This window comes from Delphinus delphis, chromosome 18 (genome assembly GCF_949987515.2).
Source record: "Delphinus delphis chromosome 18, mDelDel1.2, whole genome shotgun sequence".
NCBI classification, from domain to species: Eukaryota; Metazoa; Chordata; class Mammalia; order Artiodactyla; family Delphinidae; genus Delphinus; species Delphinus delphis.
The window spans coordinates 65,871,667-65,893,493 of NC_082700.1; the positions used below are offsets into that span (position 1 = coordinate 65,871,667).

At 38.2% G+C, this 21,827-nt stretch overlaps 1 protein-coding gene across 1 annotated transcript in view; it reads left to right on the plus strand.

Moving 5' to 3' along the window:
- Window positions 1-20,512, plus strand: part of RAP2A (RAP2A, member of RAS oncogene family) — a 40,474-nt gene extending 19,962 nt beyond the window's left edge. Inside the window, exon 2 of the mRNA XM_059995747.1 lies at window positions 16,722-20,512. Within this exon, the coding sequence (XP_059851730.1) occupies window positions 16,722-16,959 (238 nt within the window). The 3' untranslated portion in view covers window positions 16,960-20,512. The remainder of the gene's footprint in view (window positions 1-16,721) is intronic.
- Window positions 20,513-21,827: the final 1,315 nt, after the last annotated feature.

The following is a 21,827-nucleotide window of genomic DNA, read 5'->3' on the forward strand; positions in this document are numbered from 1 at the left end:
GCTCGTCCCCCGAGCTGCTTATTGCTGGAGAAAAGGAGAGCTAATTCTGCTGGTCTGATAACCTGCATTTTCTAGAGATTCAGCGTGTTTTTAGTTTTGTTTGGTGCTGTTTGTATTTAGTGATTTGGAAATAAATATTTTAAGATCTTACTACAACAGTAGGAAAATACCCCAGGAAAAATACTCTTCTGGTCATAATTTAGAAGTTTCTAAAAAGTCTTAGCTCTTTCTAGCTTTGACGCATCTTTAAATCTTTTTCAGTCAGAGGTACCTTTTAAGAAGTACTTGTAACTGAACTTTAACTGTGTATCAGATATATATGAATTTTCATTCATCAGCATTTTTGCCAAGAATTTGAAATGAGGGGATGCTGAGAAGGTATATCCTATAATTTGATATAAATTTAGATAACAGTTCAAATAACTTGCATTTTCCTGAGCAATTGACTCAATTTAGTCTTTTCAAGTACAATAGTTGGACCTGTTTTTTAATGCAGAGGTTTTTAGATTTCGACTCTCACTGAAGATAAAAAGCATGTTTTATGTCTGAAGACCTTTGTTCCTTAGACGGATGACAGCTGTGTGTTTTTCGAATAGGCGTCCAAACTTGAATTTTCCCTGCTATTTAAATAATGTAAGAAGATGCATACTTTGTTGACAGATTATTTGATGACTGAATATACATTAAAATGCAGATTGAAATTTAACTACACGTTAAAGTATCAAATGTGGACCAACAACTGCTTTCCTCTGCCTTATTTTGGTTATCTTGGATATTGTGCTTCTTTTTAAAAAAATAAAGAGAATCAACTGGTTTATTCAGATATTTTTGCAATTAGTTTCTAAATAACAAGGTTTAAGGCTTCCAGTTGCAAACACTTCCTCACCTATGACACATTACTGGGGCAGATTATCTTCATTTCTAATAAATAAAAAGCCAGATTGAATGTGGTCATGATTATATTTTCTGTTTCTAACATGGATATTTGAAGTTCCCTGCCATACTGTGGCATCTTGATATGCCTGAAAAGAACTGTGGTCAGATGGATGCAATTTATAGATCTGATGGTGAAGAAAATGTTCAGAGTTATTATCGTTTTTATTTCCAAAAACATATACTTTAGTATAGTACTCCTTATGCTTTCAGTCTTTAGCCAGTCTTGAATATAAAATAAACAGCGTAGGACGTGGACAGAAATTTAAAATGGATTAGCAGTATTCAGCTGAATAATATACTAACTGATCGACTTTATCATGCACTTTGTGTGACTTGCACCCCATAACCAACATGCATGCTCACTCCGTTTGTCTTGAAGTTTATTTTACCATTCCTATTTCAATGAGGAAATCATTTAGATAATTATCTCATTTATTGATTTTTTTTCTGTTTCAATTTATTTTTTTATTGATGTATAACTTTTATGTAGTGAAGTACACAAATTACGATTAGACAGCTAGATGCGTACTCCAGGTAGCCAAGTCCTGGATGAAGATGTGGGACAAACATTTCAAGCAACACAGCAGGTTCCCTCATGTTTCATCCCTGTCACTTCCATGCTCAAAGACCAGCACAGATCAGTTTTGTCTGTTATTAAGCTTCTGGCCTTTATCATTCAACATCCTCTTTGTCAGATTCATCCATGTTGCTTGTAGCAGTAGCTGATTCTTCACTGAGGTACAGTAGTCCCCTTGTATGTAATCCTCTTGTATGATTTCATTATTTATTCTGTTGATAAGTATTTGGGTAGTTTCTAGATCACGGCTATCATTATTAACACTACTATGAACATTCTAGTACATATCTTCTGGTGCATATATGTACACTGTCCCTTGGTGTATACCTCGGAGTAGAATTATTGGGTCATAAATGCATAGGCTCAGCATTAGTAAATACAGTTGACCCTTGAACAACATGGATTTGAACTGTGCAGGTTCACTTATATGCAGATATTTTTCAAAAGTAAATACTGCAGTGCTACACAGTCCATGGTTTGTTGAAGCCCTAGTTAGTTGTGGAGGAACCATGGATACGGAGGGCCAACTATAAGCTGTAAGCAGATTAACCCCCAAGTTAAAGGGTCAACTGTACTGCCAGATGATTTTCCAAAGTAGTTGTACCGATTTGCTCTTCCCCCAATAAGAGTTTCAGTTGTTCCACATCCTGGTCAACATTTGATATAGTCAGTCTTTTAAAATTTTAGCTTAGCTGATAAGATTTTAGTGGTACCTCATTTTGATTTTAGTTTTTATTTCCCTGGTGTATAATGATGAATACCTTTTTGTATGCTTAATGACTATTTGCATACCTTTTAAAAAATACCTGCTCAAGTGTTTTGTCCACTTAAAAATTGTATTGTCTTCTTACATTTTGTAGAAATTCTTTATACATTTTGGATAGAAGTCCTTTGTCAGATATATGTATTGCAGATACCTTTTCCCAATCTTGCCTTACCTTTTGACTTGCTTAATAGTTTCTTTTAATGAGCATAAATTCTTAATTTTAATGAAGTCTACTTTATTAATCTTTTATGGTTCTTTTCTGTGTCCTGATTAATATATCTTTGTCCACTCTAAGATTATGAAGATTCATCCTCCATATTTCTTTCTAGAAGGTATATTGACTGTCATTCTGTGATTCATCTGTAATTTGTGTTAGTGGTGTAAGATGGGGGGGGTTCAAGGTTTCTTTGGGTTTTGGTTTTTGGTTTTTACCACATGGCTATCCAGTTGACCTAGTGCTATTTATTTAAAAGACCGTTTCCCCAATGAATTGTAGATGCACCTTTGTCATAAATCAGGCAAATCTGTATGTGTAGGTCTGTTTCTAGACCCTCTATTCTGTTCCATTTTTCTATTTCTTCTTATGTGTAAACCACACCATCTTAATTATTATAGCTTTATAAGTCTTGATATCTGGTATCTAATACTCAAGCTTTGTTTTAATTCTTCAGATTTGCTTTGGCTATTCTAGTTATTTTGCTTTTCCATAGAATTCTTTGCATTTCCAAAAATCATCTGTCAGTTACCCCATACGCACAAAATTATCAAAAATCTGCTGTCATTTTGATTGGGATTACGTGGAATCCATAAATCAATTTGTGGAGAATTGACGTGTTAATGTTGGGTCTTCCAATCAGTGAATAGTACATTCCTCCATTTATTTAGGTCTTCTTTAATTTCTCTAAGCACTGTTTTGTAATTTTCATTGTAAAAGCCTTTTAAATCTTTGATTAGATTTATTTCTGGTATTTGATAATTTTTCAACAAAAAGCTGGAGCAGTTAGGCATGTATAACCTAAACCTCACATCTTAACACAAACTAACTTAAAATTGATCTGACTTAAACGTAAAATGCAAAACTATAAAACTTTTAGAGAAAATCTTCATGATCTAGGGCTAGACAGAGTTCTTCACTTGACACTAAAACCATATTGCATAGGATAATAATTGATAAATTGATATTTAAATGATCTATTTCATATGAGATGAGTTGTGATAGTTTGTACTTTTCAAGGAATTGGCTGAGTCACCATCAATTTCCTTTGGACAAATTGGGTACCATTCACCTTTTCCCTAGTTGAGGCCAGAGCAATGACTGCTTTTACCAGTTCGCCCTCCTCTTCGCTTTTGCCTCACCCCGTGAAACAGTAGAATTTTCCAGACAATTTTTTTAATGGTCTGAGGAGAGCATAATGCTGAAAAGGTCATATGGAGAAGTATAACTTTTTCTTTCTTAGGAGGGCCTAAGAAGAGGGGACAGTGTTGGAGTTTTTATTTATTTATACTGTCCCTCCAATCAAAAAAGTATTTGAAGCTTCTTGTTGATTGATGTAATATTTTTCTAAGATTTTTAAAGACTTAATTAAAGTAATAATTCAGAAAGAGCTAAAAATACATCTATAGTGTTGGGTAATTATCGTTCACAAACTTTTAGAAATAATCAGAATATCCAAGTGTATGGTAGAAGCAGAAGGCAGAAACATTACTCTTTGTCTATTGGTAGGAATTTGAGAGTATGTAGAAAGACCTTCAACAAGGTGAAATTTGAGTGGCAAATGATTTTTATCTTACATAGTAAAAGAAAAGTTCATATCTAGAAACAGCATACATCTTAAACAAGACTCCCAGGTAATCAGTAAAGGATAGGTAGAAATCCAGGAATAATATTAAGGTAAACATGAAGTGAGTAGGATATTTAGAAAATTAAATGTATATAGGAAAAGGAAGTAGCCACTTCTACAGGAAAATCATCGAATTTTAAGCTAAGAGGGGATTGTTTTTAATGTTTATTAAGAACTCCATGGTATACTAAAAGTTTCTTTGTAAGAAGTAGTGATTTGATAACCAATACAATTTTAAACATGATCACAGTACAAGTGTATTAGAAACAGGGTAATAGGAGGCATATGGTAGTTCCCCTTGGGGTCTTAGGTTCTTAGTCATGAGATAAAACTATACTTGTAGGGCTTCCCTGGTGGCGCAGTGGTTGAGAGTCCGCCTGCCGAGGCAGGGGACACGGGTTTGTGCCCCGGTCCGGGAAAATCCCACATGCCGCGGAGCGGCTGGGCCCGTGAGCCATGGCCGCTGAGCCTGCGCGTCCGGAGCCTGTGCTCCGCAACGGGAGAGGCCACAACAGTGAGAGGCCCGCGTACCGAAGAAGAAAAAAAAAAATTATACTTGTAAAAGCAATAGTTTACCTATGAATCGTACTGATTTCTCTTTTTTGTCAGACCACTACCTGCTGTCTTCTTCAACCAGTCCATTATCATGTCTTTGTTGGTGCTGCCTCCGAAATATATTTTAAGTTTTATTTCTTAATACTGTCATTGCCATCATCCCAAGTCATCATTGACTTTTGCCTGGAACAGTACAATCATCTCCTGTCTTCCTGCTACTATTGTGCCCCTAAAGAACATTTTCTGTACATTAACCACACTGATCTCTTAACACATAGAACCACCTAATTTTTTTTTGTTAAAAGACCTTCAGTGACTTTCTCCTATTCTTACAATAGTGGCCATAGGTCCTTCTTCAGTCATCCCTCATGCTTTTCTTCCCCCTTGCTCTTTACGCTGTAATCGTTCCAATCTCCTTTTTGTTCCCTGAATAAGCCTAGCACTCTTCTACAACCTATCCTTTATATTTTCTTCTGGCTAAAATGTTTGATTCCTGGTTTACTCCCATGGCTGACTCAACTCTCAGTCTTCAAGTTTCTGCTTAGAATTCATCTCCCAGAGATGCCTTCTTTGATCACCTCATGTAATATTGGCCTGCCCAAGTTACTGTACATTAATCAATATTGTTTTTCTTTGAAACAGCTGTCACAGTCTTTAGTTACACTGGTTGTTTGTTTATAGTGTTACCTTCAACTTGAGTGTAAACTCCAAGGATTTTATTTGTCTTATATCTCCAGTCCTTCACACAATGCCTAGTAGATACTCAAGAAATAAATTAATGAAAACCTATGAACCTCAAATTCTTAATGATATAAAATGTAAATAAGAGTTCAGCCAAATGAGCTATTTATAAAAGGAAGATTTTAAAAAGAGATGAAATTTGACCTCAATTTCGAATGGTAGTTAGAATTTTGATTGGTAGGGACTTCTGTCGTTAGAGGACCATCATGAACAAGGAAACAGAATTTAGAACAGAAGATTCTCTTTGGAAAGTTGTAGGGGATAAAGTTGAATTAGATATGAAGGGCTAGAGTTTGGAAACCTGAAGAAGCTAAACAGAGGGGTTTAGGTATAATATGATCAGTAGTGGAGAGCTGCTGTCACCCCCTGAGAAGAGCAGCATGAATGACATCATATAAGTAAATTTTTTCAAGGAATTGATGCATTTCATCTAAGTTTATTTCAGGAGCATATTCTCTTTCATGTCTGTAGGGTGTGTAGTTAAGTTTCCTCTTTCTGGTATTGCTAATTTGTGTCATCTTTTTTTCTTGATCAATCTGGCTAAAAGTTTATCAGTTTTATTGGTCTTTTCAGAGAACCAGATTTTTAATTTTGTTGATTTTCTATATTGTTTTTCTGTTTTCAATTTCTTTTATTTTTGTTCTTTATTATTTCATCCTTCTGCTTAATCTGGATTTATTTTGTGCTTTTTCTCGTTTCTTAAGGTAGTAGCACAGATCATTGATTTAAGACCTTTCTTCTTTTCAAATATAAACACAATGCTATAATTTCTCTCTGTGCAGTGCTTTAACTACATCCCACAGATTTTGATATTTTCATTTTCATTCAAATAAGTGTTTTCTTATTTTTTAATGATGTCTTCTTTGACCCATGGATTATTTTGAAGTATATGGTTCAGTTTCTAAATATCTGGAGATTTTTCTTGATATCTTTTTGTTACTGATTTCTAGTTTAATTCCACGATGGTCCGAGAATATATTTTGTATCATTTCCGCTCTTTTACATTTGTTACAGTTTTTATAGCCAAAAATATGGTGTGTCTTAGTGAATACTGCAGGGGCACTTGACAAGAATATGTATTCTGCTTTTATGGTGTAGAGTGTTCTATAAATATTAATTAGATAAAGTTGGTTGATATCCTTCTGCATTGCTACACAGTTCTCACAGTTCGGGTCATCTTCCTAGCATAGCGGGCAGAGAAAAAATTAGGAAAAAAACTAAAGATTTCTGTCATTCTCTTTGGACCTTAAGGAGCCCTTTTTTAGTTCCTCTAACCAGAAATTTCTAATGAAGTCTTAGCTGTTGGCCTTGCCCACTACCCCAGCTCTGCTAGGGGCCCACTGTAGGTGAGTTGTGAAAGGAAAAACAAGAAAAAAGGGAGGTTTTGGCTTCCCTGGTGGCTCAGTGGTTAAGAATCCGCCTGCCAATGCAGGGGACACGGGTTTGAGCCCTGGTCCAGGAAGATCCCACATGCCACAGAGCAACTAAGCCTGAGCACCACTACTGAGCCTGCGCTCTAGAGCCCGCAAGCCACAACTACTGAGCCTGTGAGCCACAACTACTGAGCCCATGTGCCACAACGACTGAAGCACACACACCTAGAGCCCGTGCTCCGCAACAAAGAGAAGCCACCGCAATGAGAAGCATGCACACTGTAATGAAGAGTAGCCCCCACTCGCCGCAGCTAGAGAAAGCCCGCAGGCAACAATGAAGACCCAACGCAGCCAAAAATAAAATAAATTTATTTTTTTTAAAAAACCCTTAAAGAATAAAAAGAAAAAAGGGAGGTTTCCCCACCCACACACATACTCCAGCTCACAGAGATCCCTTTACCCTGATCTTCTGGGTAGAAAGACAGAATTTCCCCCAGAGTTCTGGCTGTGTGCATACCACTGAGTGCCCACCCTCAGCTCAAGGCCACAAGAGAAAAGAGGAAAAACTAGGAAATTCAACCTCCATATGGGTGTTCTCTCTAAGAACTGGCTCTCCTCCCCAATCTGCCTGCTTTTCTTTACTTTTCAGAGTTGTTTGGTAGTTGCTGTTTGTATTTTGTCCTGAGTTTTTACCTGTGATTAGTGGGATATAAAGACTTTAGTGGACTTAAGCCAACTTGGCTACCCTAGTCCTCAAGTAGCTCTTTTTAAAAGACTTTATTTCTTGGACTTTCCTGGTAACGCAGTGGTTAAGAATCCGCCTGCCAATGCAGGCGACACGGGTTCGATCCCTGCTCCGGGAAGATCCCACATGCCGTGGAGCAACTAAGCCTGTGCACTGCAACTACTGAGCCTACGCTCTAGAGCCCACGTGCCGCAACTACTGAGCCTGCGTGCTGCAACTACTGAAGCCCGCAAGTCTAGAGCCCATGCTCTGCAACGAGAGAAGCCACCACAATAAGAAGCCCACGCACCGCAACCAGAGAAAAGCCTACATGCCACAATGAAGACCCAACGCAGCCAAAAAAAATAAAAATAAAATAACAGAATAAAAAAAAAAAAGACTATTTCTTCAGAGTAGTTTAAGGTTCACAGCAAATTCGAGGTGATGTGGAGATTTCCTGTATAGCCCTGAGCCTACCCATGCATAGCCTTTCCCATAAGGAATATCCCCCACCAGACTGGTACATTGGTTAAACTGATGAACCTACATTGACACATCATAATCGCCCAAAGTCAGCAGTTTACCTTAGTACACTCTTGGTGGTGTACGTTATGTGGATTTGGGCAAATGTTTAATAGCATGTATTCATCGTGGTGGTATCATAAAGAGTATTTTCACTGCCCTGAAGATCCTCTGTGCTCCACCTCTTCACCCCTTTCTGCCCACCCCCACCAACTCCTGGCAACCACTGGTCTTTTAACTGTCTCCATGTTTTGCCTTTTCCAAAATGTCATATAATTCAAACCGTACCGTATGTAGCCATTTCAGACTGGTTTCCTTTACTTAATGCGCCTTTAAGTTTCCTACCTGTCTTTTCATGGCTTGATAGGTCATTTCTTGTTAACACTGAATGATATTTCATTGTCTGGATGTACCACAGTTTATCCATATCCTACTGAAGGATATCTTGGTTGCTTCCAAGTTTTGGCAATTATGAATAAAGCTGCTATGTACATCCATATGCAGGTTTTATATATTCATAATTATTCACTTTTGGGGGTAAATACCAAGGATTGCTGGATTGTATGATAAGAGTATGTGTAGTTTTCTACGAAACCACTGAACTCTCCTCCAAGTGGCTGTACCATTTTGCATTCCCACCAGGAATGAATGAGAGTTCCTGTTGCTCCTATCTATCATTTGGTGTTGTCAGTGTTCTAGATTTTGTCCATTCTAGTAGGTGTATAGTGGTATCTCTGTTTTAATTTGAATTTCTCTGACAAAATATGATGTGCAGCATCTTTTCACATGCTTATTTGCCATCTGCATATCTTCTTCATTGAGATGTCTATTAAGGTCTTTAGGCCTTTTTTTTTTTTTTTTTTGCAGTACGCAGGCCTCTCCATCGGCAGGTGGACTCTCAACCACTGCACCACCAGGGAAGCCCTCACTCAATTTTTTAATTGGGTTGTTTCTTGTTGAGTTTTAAGACTTCTTTGTATATTTTGGATAACAATCCTTTATCAGATGTCTTTTGCAAATATTTTCTCCCTCAAATGGTTTTTTAATACAACATTCAAAATGCCTGAGTTGAGGGGCTTCCCTGGTGGAGCAGTGGTTGGGAGTCCGCCTGCCAGTGCAGGGGACACGGGTTCATGCCCCGGTCAGGGAAGATCCCACATGCCACGGAGTGGCTGGGCCCGTGAGCCATGACCGCTGAGCCTGCGCGTCCGGAGCCTGTGCTCCGCAACGGGAGAGGCCACAACAGTGAGAGGCCCGCGTACCGCCAAAAAAAAAAAAAAAAAGAAAATGCCTGAGTTGCATTGTCATGATCAGTTTGGTCCCTCACCATCAAACTGTTCTTCTGATACAGTGTCAGCTCTTAATTTCTATTAAAACAGATTATTTTTATCTACATCGGTCTGGAGTATCCATGATAGCTTTGAGTATCTCTTTAGTGTTATTATGCTCCTAACTTAATTTTTACATTACATCTACAGATTTCTCTCTGTTCTTCAGTATGCAGTCTGAAACCAAGAGAAAGTTGCAGCACAGAGTTGTGGTTTCCTTTCATTACTCACGCTAAATTACCAGAAGTGCTCTTTTAAGATGAAATATTTAGTCACCTCAAAACAAATCAGTTTAGAGGAAGACGGAAGCCTTATTTAGCTTATGTTTTCCATCCTTACGAGAAGTATTGATGTTTTATGCTGGCAGGCTGTGGTAGGAGCCTTCAACTCCTAGCCAAAAACCGTTCTCTTTCTCCAGAACTGCCATAATACTTTATTGAAAGATTAAAAATATCAATCCCAAGGGTGGGGAAACGGGCACTCTTAAGCACTGTTGGTTGTGGTATAAATTTCTGGATGTCAGTTGAGATTGCCTGTATGTGTGCATGGCAACCTGGTTATCTAATCTAGAAATGTGATTTTTCTGGTTTAAATGGTATGCCATACACACACACACGCACACATTATGCATACCTTTGAGAAAGAAGTTATACCTCTAGGTGTAGTTCATCAGATTGCTGTTTGTTAGTGAAAAAAATGAGTAGAGGGGAACTCTCCATGCACAAATGGAGAAGGAGTCATTAAATTACGGTATGTTTATCGTAGAGACTCTATAAAATGGAATACTGTTTAGCCATTAATATGATGTATATCACTTATTGATATACAAAGTCCATGATAAGTGAAAATCGAAGCTGATATAATCTGTCATAAAAATTTACATTTATATAGATATGTATAGGAAAATAGTGAAACGATATACATGAAAATAGTTATAGCAATTATTCTCATAGAGGTGAGATTAAGAATGTTTTTCAGTTTCCTCTTTACCTATTTAAATATTGCCATGGGTTTTTTTTAAATCATTATGTGTTACTTATTTGACCAGGGAGATGGAGAAGAAACGCTATTTTCATTTTGGAGAAAAGATTTCTATGTTCTCAAGCGTAAAAGGAGGGACAAGGTGTTACAGATCACAGCTCATTAGATAGGGATAAACTTTTTAGCACTGACCTTTAAACACTAACATTTAACAGAACTGACAGGAAGGACAAAATGGGTTGCCTGAGATATGATTTCCACATCACTAAAGATGTTGAAATATAACCATTTGGTAAGGTTGTCATAGAAGTGATTAAAGCATCAGGTGTTCTGACATTTTGCCTTGAGACCCTCTTGGTAGCTGAGATTTTTAACAACGGGTGGAAGGTTGAACAAGGGGACCTTGTAAGTAAAAATCTTTCCGATTCTCATTTCTGAATTTAAAGAGAATTATATTTCAACCTGCTCTTGAAAAAGTGACTGAGAAGACAGCAGCCTGGTAAAATTCATGTGAAACATAGCCTTCTTTTAATAGGCTACAATGCGACACCCTCAAAAGGAAGTTAAAGGAACTGAGTATAGTGCTATCTGTCTACAACTTACCATTGGTGAATAAATGCAGGGAAGAAGGAATTGATCCTGGACTTGCCACAGTACAAAACCATGAACTATACACATACAGTATTGTTTGGGGTCACAACGTAGTAGATCAGGTCAGTGATTCCTAAGCCCTGCTGAACCTCACAATTAGTCTTCAGAACTTATAGATCTAGATAGGTTTTTTTTTTTTTTTGTACGCGGGCCTCTCACTGTTGTGGCCTCTCCCGTTGCGGAGCACAGGCTCCGGACACGCAGGCTCAGCGGTCATGGCTCAGGGGCCCAGCCGCTCCTCGGCATGTGGGATCTTCCCAGACCGGGGCACGAACCCGTGTCCCCTGCATCGGCAGGCAGACTCTCAACCACTGCGCCACCAGGGAAGCCCTAGATAGGTATTTTTTAATAGGGTCTTGAGTCCTGATCCCACAAATTCAGATTCAGTAGCTCTGGAGTTGGGCCTGGGAATCAGTATTTTTAGTTCTCAAGCTATTTTGGTGATCAGCCGAGTTTGACACAACCAGAATAAAATATATGTACACATATACCCATATCAAGACAGTTACATAAAGACTGTTGACAAACATCAAATGCTTTGAACTATTCATATTTACAAAGCTGCCTTCACTGAGAAGCCATCAACATTCTACAGCTAAGTGATACTCACGCCAGTATTTCTGATGTTTCATTCAATGCATTAAGCAGAGCTGCTCAAAAGAACTAATTTTATTTATTAATACATTATATATTAATTATTAATAATTAATATATCATATATTAATAATTTATATATTATATATTAATATATCATGCTCATGATACGGTAAATAACACGAACATTCATGTTAATAAAACAAGAGTTCTCAGAATATAAACAAAAATAAAAGTGAGATGCAGAAGCCACTGCATGATCCCGCTCTCAAAGGAAACATCAAGGAAGTTATGCTGAAGTTGATGAGAAACCAGCTGATGTTTAAGATGTGGACAGCGTGCTACTCTGCTCTTAATAACGTTAACAATAATACATAAATTAAATATTTTCGGAATTTTGCAACTTCACCTTTGTTCCCAAGTGATGTGTTTAGAAAAGAGAAAAAATGAAGACAACTCACGAAACTATTATAAATACAGAGCATGAAATGAAAGTGCTGCCGTCACCTGCCAACCAAGTGCCTAGTCTTCCTAGATAATCTGGTTGGCCCTGTCACAGGCGTCACGTTTGTCTTCTGAGGCCACTTTTGCCACCCAGTTTCCAAAGTTCTGTTTAGCCTGAAGTGAACAGGTTTCCTGTGCTGCAGGGTTTCTGGCTGCAGGAGTGGCAGGAGGCTATACAGATGGGCCCCCAGCCATCACACACACTCCCACCAGCTTTCACACTGCCTGGCCTGAGTCCTACCTGGCATGCTCTTCCCCAGATACCTGCTTGGCAAACTCCCTTACACCTTTGCTCACATGCCACCATCCCAACAAGGCCTACTCTGCTCATCTGGTTTAAAGTAGCACCTGTGCTCCCAGCCCCCTCCCCGTTCTGCAGGTTTTTTCCACTGCACCTAACACCATTTAGTAAGCCAATAATTTACGTATTTACTTGGGTGTATTATCGATGACCGTCTCCTCTGCTAGACTCTAGGGCAGAGCTCTTTGTTTTACTCACTGATGTATCGTAAGTGCCTAGAATAGTATCTAGCACATAGTAGGCCCTTAAATAAACGTGTTAAATGGATGAATAAATATACAACACATTGACTGTTTATCACTAGTTACTTACGCAGCGGCAGGCAGTTTTCCGTAGAGCCTTCAGTGCTCGCACAGCTAAAAGCATCCCACGTTTCTGTGTTTGAACGGTGGTGTCAGTGCGATGGAGCTGCCGGGGCCCCAAGTGCATCTCCACCTTCCTGGGAGGCGGAATGCACTGAGCACCCGCTCCACTCGCCAAGTCGCAAAGCTCTGCTGCCTGGGGACTTCGCCCCACTGAATCTGACGCGGTTACCCCTGCATGCTGGGCTTACTCCTGAGGCGTCCATCCGCATCTCTTGTGAAGCTCAGCCCGTTGGGTGCTGTTCTTAGAGCAGTGCTGGGCTCTCAGCAGTCACTCAGTAAGTGATACGTGTTGTCTTGGGAGTGACCTGCTGTGTCTGTGCTGACTTTCAACTTCAGGGCTTAAGAACCCCTTCGAAATTAGCTAGTCCAGCTCATTTTATGGTCCAAGAAACCACGGAACGTAGAGATTACGTTAATTTTCTAAATTCACAGCACTGGCGAGAGGCAGTTCTGGAACTGGAGTCCTGGTCTGGGCGTTATCGGTTTGTTTGTTTCTTAACATACCGTATAACCACAGTGCAGAGCAGAGCCAGTTTCCTCACTGCCTCGCTCTACTCTGTCAAGCTCATCCTTTGCTGCTGTCCCATTTCTTTCTCACTCATCTTCCCGAAGGAGGATCCAGGTTTCTCCAGCTCTTTCCTCCACACGGAGGACCAATTCTGTCATCCCAAGCCAGCGCCTTTTCCGATCCCCTTCCCCACAGGTACCCACATTAGGAGAAGGCTCTTCCGCTTTTCCTGTTCCCTGTGGTTACGAGGCTCAGCCTGGGCGGGGTAGAGTAGAAGAGGCTGTTGTCAGGGCGCTGCTTTATCCCTGTGACTCCAGGCCTGCCTCTGGCCCTCGTCCTCACCGCCCAGGTTGGTGCGCCCTCCGTCGCACTCCTCACCCCCGCCCACCAGTTCCCCCTCCTGCTTCACACTTCCTGAGGCCGTGGTCTCATATCAGCGGGCAGGAGGGGAAAGAACGCCACCCTTCGTTTATCCGGCACTTGGTTTTTCCTAGGTTCTCTCACGTGACCGTTACAGCAACACCGTCACGTGTTAAGTGGGAACAGATGTTCTTACTCCTGCTTTACTGCTGAGGAAATGAAATACGGGCGAGTAGAGTAACTGATTTGCCCAGCCTTGCAGCCTCTCAGTGGCCCGACTGGAAGCTGAGCCTCCAGATCCTGTCGCATATATTTATGTTAACCGAAGGAGCCACGAAATTGATCACCGTCGGGTGTTCTGAAATGTACATCTTATTCAGTCTTTTCTTAAACATCTTATTCAGTCTTTTAAAGCCTTCTGAGAATATTAATCTGGATTTCTCTAGCATCTTTAGCATCTTGGTTTTAGGAAAGACCACTGAATTCAGTGTGTGATGTAATGGACAAGGTCTCTGATACGACTAAGTGGACATTTCGGTTTAACAATCATTAAATACTGTTGCAAGTGGACCTATGTTTGCAGTGTTCTAGTTATTACCCTTTTGAGAATCTGTTAGATTTATTCAGATTCTTGATTCAGTGTATCATACAATGGTTAATGATTTGGTTTTTTTACACGTTTTGAAAATCCACATATTTGTAGTTTTTAATTAAAAGTAAGAAATATTTCTTTATGTATAAAGCATATTATACTGTACATTTAAACTAAAAAGTATTCCTTAAAACAGTTATCACTTGATTAATAATAGAAAGGGATGCCTTATCACTTTCCTTTTTGTTAAGTATTGTAAACAGAGATTGAAATTAATTTTAACTTAAATTTAATCGATAAATTTTACTTAATTTTATTAACGTTTATGTTACTTCACTTCTAGACAAAGTGTTTTAAACACACAGTGATGTATAGCCTCTTATAAGGAAAACAAAATGCAGTTATACCTTTGCAAGTGAAACAGATTAGGAACTGACCTTGTCCCGACAGGACTGGCCGTGTCAGCTCCTTGCCAAGCTTCTCTGTACAGCAGGCCAAGAGGGCTTGTATGCAAAGCACTGATTTATAGTGTTCGTAATGCAGCTTCATTCTCACTGCCGTTGTCCTCCCAGAGGCCAAGGAGTACACGTAATTGTTTGTATGTGAGGGTCCTAGAAGATGTGAAAAACTCCTGTGTCATATGTTCAGAGCTCTCAGTATGATCTGAGATCAGAAAGCCTAGGCACCACTGAAATACAGTAAATGCATGGAAAGTCCTTTGATAAAAATTGGAATTGTCCAGATCCATTTCTAGCAAAATGATAATATCCAAATCTTGGATTTACCTTTGATATTGTTATCCCCACTGTCCCCACTCATTTTGAAGTTGCTTGTGTATTTCGGATTTCTAAGGGGCACACTGCCTGGAGCGTGCCCTGTTGTTGAGACCATTCTCAGTTTGATCTTGTGCCAAAGGAAAACAGAGAGACCCTGTTGGGAATATAGTTTGCTTTATAAATTAGGGTGAGTAGAGATGAACCATCTCACGAGGATGATGAAGTTGTGGAAGTACTGTCACTAACATTAGCTGCCAGCCTGTTACTCAGTTTCCTGAATGATAAAAACGCTCTACAAATCCTGCCTTAGCAAATCCTGACTATGTGTAGCTTTCTCTTCTAACGGATTAGCTGTATCTAGTCACATTTGTTATCCCTTGTGTGCAGGTTTGCAGTTTGCTTCCTTTATAAATTAGAGATGCATCCTGCTCAGGGGTAAGTACAGACACAGGTATTGATTTATCCTAAAATCACAAAAAGCTTTTAAAATGATGTATAAAGTACAAATGTATTAGCAACATTGCTTAGAACAAACATAAACACAAATAGTGAATAAACATACACAGTAGCACCATGTATTTTTACACCATGAGTAATCATTGTAGAGAGAATCATGTTTAGTACCAAAATGATTTAGGACCTCTTTGTTCTTTTCATATTATCTTTTGTCTATTAGATTAGTTTTTTTCCAAACATCTTTACTTATAGACACCTTACCTGAGTCCATCTGACTCCTGTAACAAAAATACAATAGACTGCATGACTTAAACAACAGAAATTTATTCCTCCCAGTTCTAGAGGCTGGGGAGTCCAAGGTCAAGGCTCTGGAAGGTTCAGTGTCGGCTGTGGGCCCACTTCCCTAGTTCATACACTGTCATCTTTTCACTATGTCTTTACTTGGCTGTAGGGGCAAAGGAGCTCTCGGGGGTCTCTTTTATAAGGGCACAAATTCCATTCATGATCTAATCACTTCCCAAAGGCCCAACCTAAATACCATCACCATCACTTTGGGGGTTAGGTTTCAACATATGAATTTTGGTTGGACACACATTTAGTCTGTAGCACACTGATTCTAGTTAGGAAGAAAAAGAAGTGGTAACATCAAATAAAGCTAATGATTGGAATGTTTAAGTCCATGTCAGGCTGAAAAGAACCGTGATTGTCTTTCAACAGGCTAATCTATAACAGTTTGTGTAAAGGGATAGAGTGTAGTTGTGTTTGGTGGGTTTCATCCTAATGAGTTCTACTAGCTTTTTTCTTATTTAGGAACTATTAGAACAAGATCAGTTTTGTATACTTCTAGAACATAGTAAAATGCTGAAATTATATAAAATTATAAATTATTCGTTTAGTCACAAGAGCTAGTACCTCATCATCTGAATTTTTGTAAGCAGCTCTTATAATGAAAAAAGTTTAAATTAATCCATAAAAAGGGATTTATTCTGAGATTCTGAGAATAATTTTCCAAGTATATCTGGAAAGGTAAATTGATTTTAAAAGATGTATAATTGATTAATTTAAAACATCATTTTGAAAAACCCATTTATGACCTACTATGAGAGCTGCTTCTAAATGCCTTCTGGCAAATGTCAAACCAACTGGAGCAAATAATTTTTCATGTAACTGAAAAGTATATTTGTAGTAGAATATAGAGAAAATACACTTTACCTGTTTAACTTCATGCTAACTTCTCCAACATCTGTGTGTTTTGTTTATTCTCTCGTAGGTATGAGAAGGTGCCAGTCATCTTGGTCGGGAACAAAGTAGATCTGGAAAGTGAGAGAGAAGTGTCCTCCAGTGAAGGCAGAGCCCTTGCAGAAGAGTGGGGCTGCCCCTTCATGGAGACGTCTGCCAAGAGTAAAACAATGGTGGACGAACTCTTTGCAGAAATTGTGAGGCAAATGAACTATGCCGCGCAGCCCGACAAGGATGACCCGTGCTGTTCTGCATGTAACATCCAGTAGCATTCACACGTGGCTGTCCTGGTCAGGAGCTGCCCTGAATCGTAGGCGATACCAACCTCGTCTGCTCAACAGTGGAGCTTGCAGGATGTGTGGTGTGAATCTCCAGTGAAATAGCCGTCCTTGTTCAGAGTGGAGCAGTGATGGTCAGTTGATGTCTCTGAGTAACATATGGGTTCAGTAACTCCAGTCTTCACCGTGGTCCTCAGTCTTCTCTAGGCACCTGCAGCTTCAGGCATAGCCAAGTCGATCTACAGAGTGTTCTCCTTTGAAAGCTATCATTGCATTGTCACTGAGTTGACAGAAGCAACTATGGTATATGTTAAAAATAATCACGGGCAAGAAACCAGAAGAATTCCTGTGACCACTTACAATTAAAATATTTTGTCTTCTGTTAAAAAAAAAATTAAGGAGAAATATTTTCCTACAAGAGTACTGAATTTCAGGAACTGAGATAGTGCTTCTAACCAATGTATCACGTCAAGTAAGATAACAACAGCTGACCTGCCAACAGCATTACAGGGAGAGATTCTTTGCTCAGCTGACATATTTGTTTTTCAAAATCGATGCTTAATTGTAGATGTTATCCTAATTTGTGACACGGAACTAACTCACACATCAGTCCTTGATAGAGCAAAAGTCACAACAGGTTGTGTAAAAATACAGCCTAGTGTTAGAATGTGTCATCACCTGCTTTGCCCAGAAAGTGGAGACTCTTACAAGGGTTTGAGCCGAATTAAAACCCCAAACCCACCCTCTGTTAACTAAGCAGGGATGGTCTTTATTACTTTACTGAACAAGAAGGAAGCAACTGTGACGGAAAGAGATTGTGTAGCCTTACTAACGAGAAGTGTTCTAGTAGATTAACTAGTACCATCATGTAAGGAAAACGAAGCCATGTTGCATCCACATGTTCCCGTTTGCAGAAACCTCACAAGACAGTACAGATATCTTGCATTTTTACGTTCGTTAAAGCAGCAAATTCCTTCTTGCCTTTAAGGGCTATGGTTGTGGTGTGATTCTCGGCTAACCTGCTTTCGAAATCAAGTTTTCTATAGCAGAGCTTTATCGCAGGCATTTAAAAAATTGAATAACCAAGAGAAATAATTTGGGCTTAAAAGTAGAACATAAATTATAGAGTGGAAGTTAAAAGACAAAAAAAAAAAAAACCCTTTAATTTTCCTGGAGAATTATATAAAGATTTTCTTACAACAATTTTGCCCCGATTACTGAAGTGGCAAATAAAGCTAGAGTGAATATTTTGTTTTGAAAAGGTGCTCAAGTTCTGACATTTTTGGTTTTCATAGCCGTAAAGTATTTATCATTTGCATGACTAAAGGCACACGAAAAACCTATTCATAAGTTTTACAATCAAGTGCAGAAGGGTTTTCAACTAACTTCAGAGTTACAAATGCTGAAGAGCGTATCTTGAGCTGATCCTCTGGAGATAAATTTGGCCTTCAGAACTGCAGTATCACTGAGCCTGTGATCTACATACCGCCCCACATGTTGTTGGTTTCACGCGCTTGTGCAAGTAAGCTCGGGTCTTATGTGTGTAACTGAGCGAAGAGTGTATGTTTGCGTGTGCATGTGTGTCCATTGTTCCTACGAATTTGGCACAAGTCAGAGACAATTGCCTATAATGAGAATCTGTACTGCAGAATATAGCATATCAAAACCATTTTTTTCTTTCAAATTATTTGTTTGTATACATTATTGAAATCATTGGTAGCCCCCCAAGTGTTTAGTAACCTGACATTAAGGTTAGAGGAGAGAAAAAAGGTGGATAGTCCTTTTCATAGATGAGAAAACAGAGATCTGTGGGTAAAACCAGGCCGTGGTTGTCAGAAGTCTCTGAACTGTGAATATTTGCATTCTTCAGTATCGTTTTTTTTTTTTATGATCCCCAATTATGAAGCACCTTGTTTATAGGACAGAAAGTTCTGACCAGTTTTATTGAAATAAATTTCATCACGTAAAAGGTGATTTGACTCGATCACGTGGAGAAATCAAAGATTCAAGAAGTATGATTTTATCAACTGAATTAGAAATACTTGTTAGTGCACTGTTTGACTTTTGAATCCTGTAACTTCTAAGAATGATTCTGTTTTTTAGAACTCCATATTTGGTAGCAATTTATGGCAACAGATTACATATTAAAAACATCTATAAAGATTCTACAGTTTTACATTGTGGATTGCTATGCAGACAAGAAAAGTTAAATAATATGAAAGGTATGGCAAGATATAAGGTGGAAAAGGTTATCTAAAAATTTGGGTTTTAGTTAGACGTGTTTGTCAGACAATAAGGTGGTTTTTTACTGTAAAGATGTTAATAACTGATTTGGCTGCCTGATCAGTGTTTCCACGCAGCCCTGAATATTTAGTGACAAAGCATCAAAGATACGCAGAAATGTGGAAACTGCTTGTGTGCTCTTACTGTTGGTATTTCATCTGGTATGGATATAACTCAGCTTGAATGAATGTGTTTGTTGAGACGTTAATACAAAGCTTAAGAACAGGAAGATGAAATTTGTTGGCACATGAAATAATAGTGGCTAAAAGTTGGTGACCTTGGGTCACTATTTATTTTATGCCCTGATCAGACTAGCAACTAGATAAGTGAAAGTTTTTCTAACATGCCTTAAAAATGTTATGGTTTGATCCAAAGACCCACTTTTTCTTTAGCTACTATGATAAGGTTTTCTTTTTTTTCTGTTTCATCTCGTTTTACTTTTATACAAAGGCAGCATTTTTTAAGTTTTTTTCGTTCTATATTGCAACTTTTTTTTTTTTGGTTCTTTTAAGCTGTGATAGTGATGGTAACTGATGCCTTTCATTTTGTTCAACTTATACAAAACAAGCCAGCATCTGATCAAAAGTATTACATAAAATCTTCCTTAAACTATTGAAAGGTGCTTTGATGATTTTCTCCTTTGGTTTGTAGAATTAGGACTGAAATTTTGACTCTGATCGCTACAGTTGCCATCACTTTTCTGTGGTAAAACTACTGATATTTGCTCTTCTGTATAAAGAAATGTTGCCTAAGGGTGTCTGCTGTTTGTTTTCAGAAGTTGCCCACTGGGGGTATTGTCTATATGTATGAATATGAAAGTGCTTATTTTGCTTGTTGCCATTGGTTTTTTGTTTGTTTTGTAGTTTTTTGTTCTTCTCAGTAGTCTTGTGTTAGCACTTGGGTAAGCTTTAATTGTCTCCTTAGCCAATCAAATGTTAAAGACTATGGGGGTCTTTTTTTTTTTTTTTTTTTTTAAACGTGTCATTGTGCATCTCTTAAATCTTGATCAGGGTTTCAAGAATGACTGCAGTGGGTTTTGGAAACAGACTTATCCTTATTGATTTGGGATTTCCCAGAGATAAATATAGTTCACAGTTAATTGTTGAGCTCTAATACAACTGACCATTTAAAATTGAACAACAGTTTATTGTTTTGTAACAATGTCAGTTGTTAAACCTTGACATTTCAATTAAAACATGAATTGTAGTTATAACTCAATGCAAATTCAACAGTTGTATTTGGAGTTAAATTATTTTAACAAATAAATTTATTTAATGAAATTTCCTCTGGGTTTGGGTCTCTTTTGGTTCTAGTTGTTTTGTACCTGTTCATGGGTGAAACGTATTTAATGTATTTTTTCAAAAAAAACCTAAAAATTGCCCTAGAGTGAATTTAATACTCTTCTTACAGAAATAGTCAAGCTGAATTAAATTGAATTAAATTCATCATGTAAAAAGGGAGGTTAGTAGATCATTTTCACACCATTTAAAAATTAAAGTGACATGAGAAAGATTTTTAAATCAGTAATTTCAAATATAAAGTTATCTTCATAAATGGTATTTTATATTTTTGATGATAGCTGGCTAATTTGAAATCTCAATGCTCTTGTTCACAGAATTGCTCTAGATAATTAACATTAATTAGCTGTTGCTTTGTAGCCCTGCTAGTATCACTAAAATGTATCCGTGTCCTTCTAGTCATGGCTTGGGGCTGTCTTTTTGTTTAGGTCTTGTGGATTTTAAGGTACCAGAAGCTGGAGGTTGCTGTTCAGTGGGGCTGTAGGGCCTGCTTGTTCTATATGCAGCCCTTTTAATGTTGACAGATGCTGTTAATTATATACAGCCTTCAGCTGCTCTGATAAGGAGCCCATTCATCCCCTAAGCCAATTTAAACTGTGCCTTTTGGTCATGTTGCCTTCAAACTCTGTTGAAATTTCCTGGCAACATTCCACCAGTTTAGAAGCCTCATTGTTTTGGAATATAAGAATAATTTGAATGAATATAACAGAGGCACTGTAGACAGAATCTCAAATATTTAAAGGAAAACATGCCTATATTTTAGTAAAATAAATAAATATCTACTGGTTGGCTTCATAATCTCATTTGAAGCATCTGTAAAGTATTTAAGCCTATCAAATTCTAATTTCAGTTGGGAGAATTTCTTTGCGGCTGGAAAATAGTATTTTGAAATTCTCACAAGTTGTACCATTTATTGATTGTTAGAGGTTCATGAATAAAAATATAAAAAGCTGAAGGAATAAACTGCCACCAGTTGGGACCCCATCTGACCTCTGGGACCCGTGAAGCAGAGAAAATTGTCACAAACTCCCTAAAAAAGCTGCTAACCTCTTATTTGTTTTTTAATTCAAAATATCTATGTTTCCATGTAACTAGGAATGAAACATAGTGTCACTTCATTTGTTAAACAGATAATTTAAACTGGTTTTACATTTTTCCATATTAACTTTTTTCCCCTGCTTTTTGTTTTTGTTTTTCCCTTTGAAGTATTAGGCTTTAAAAGATCTGCTGCTCTTCCAGGTAAGGTGGTTTGTTATTTCTTTCAATATTTTCTTAAAA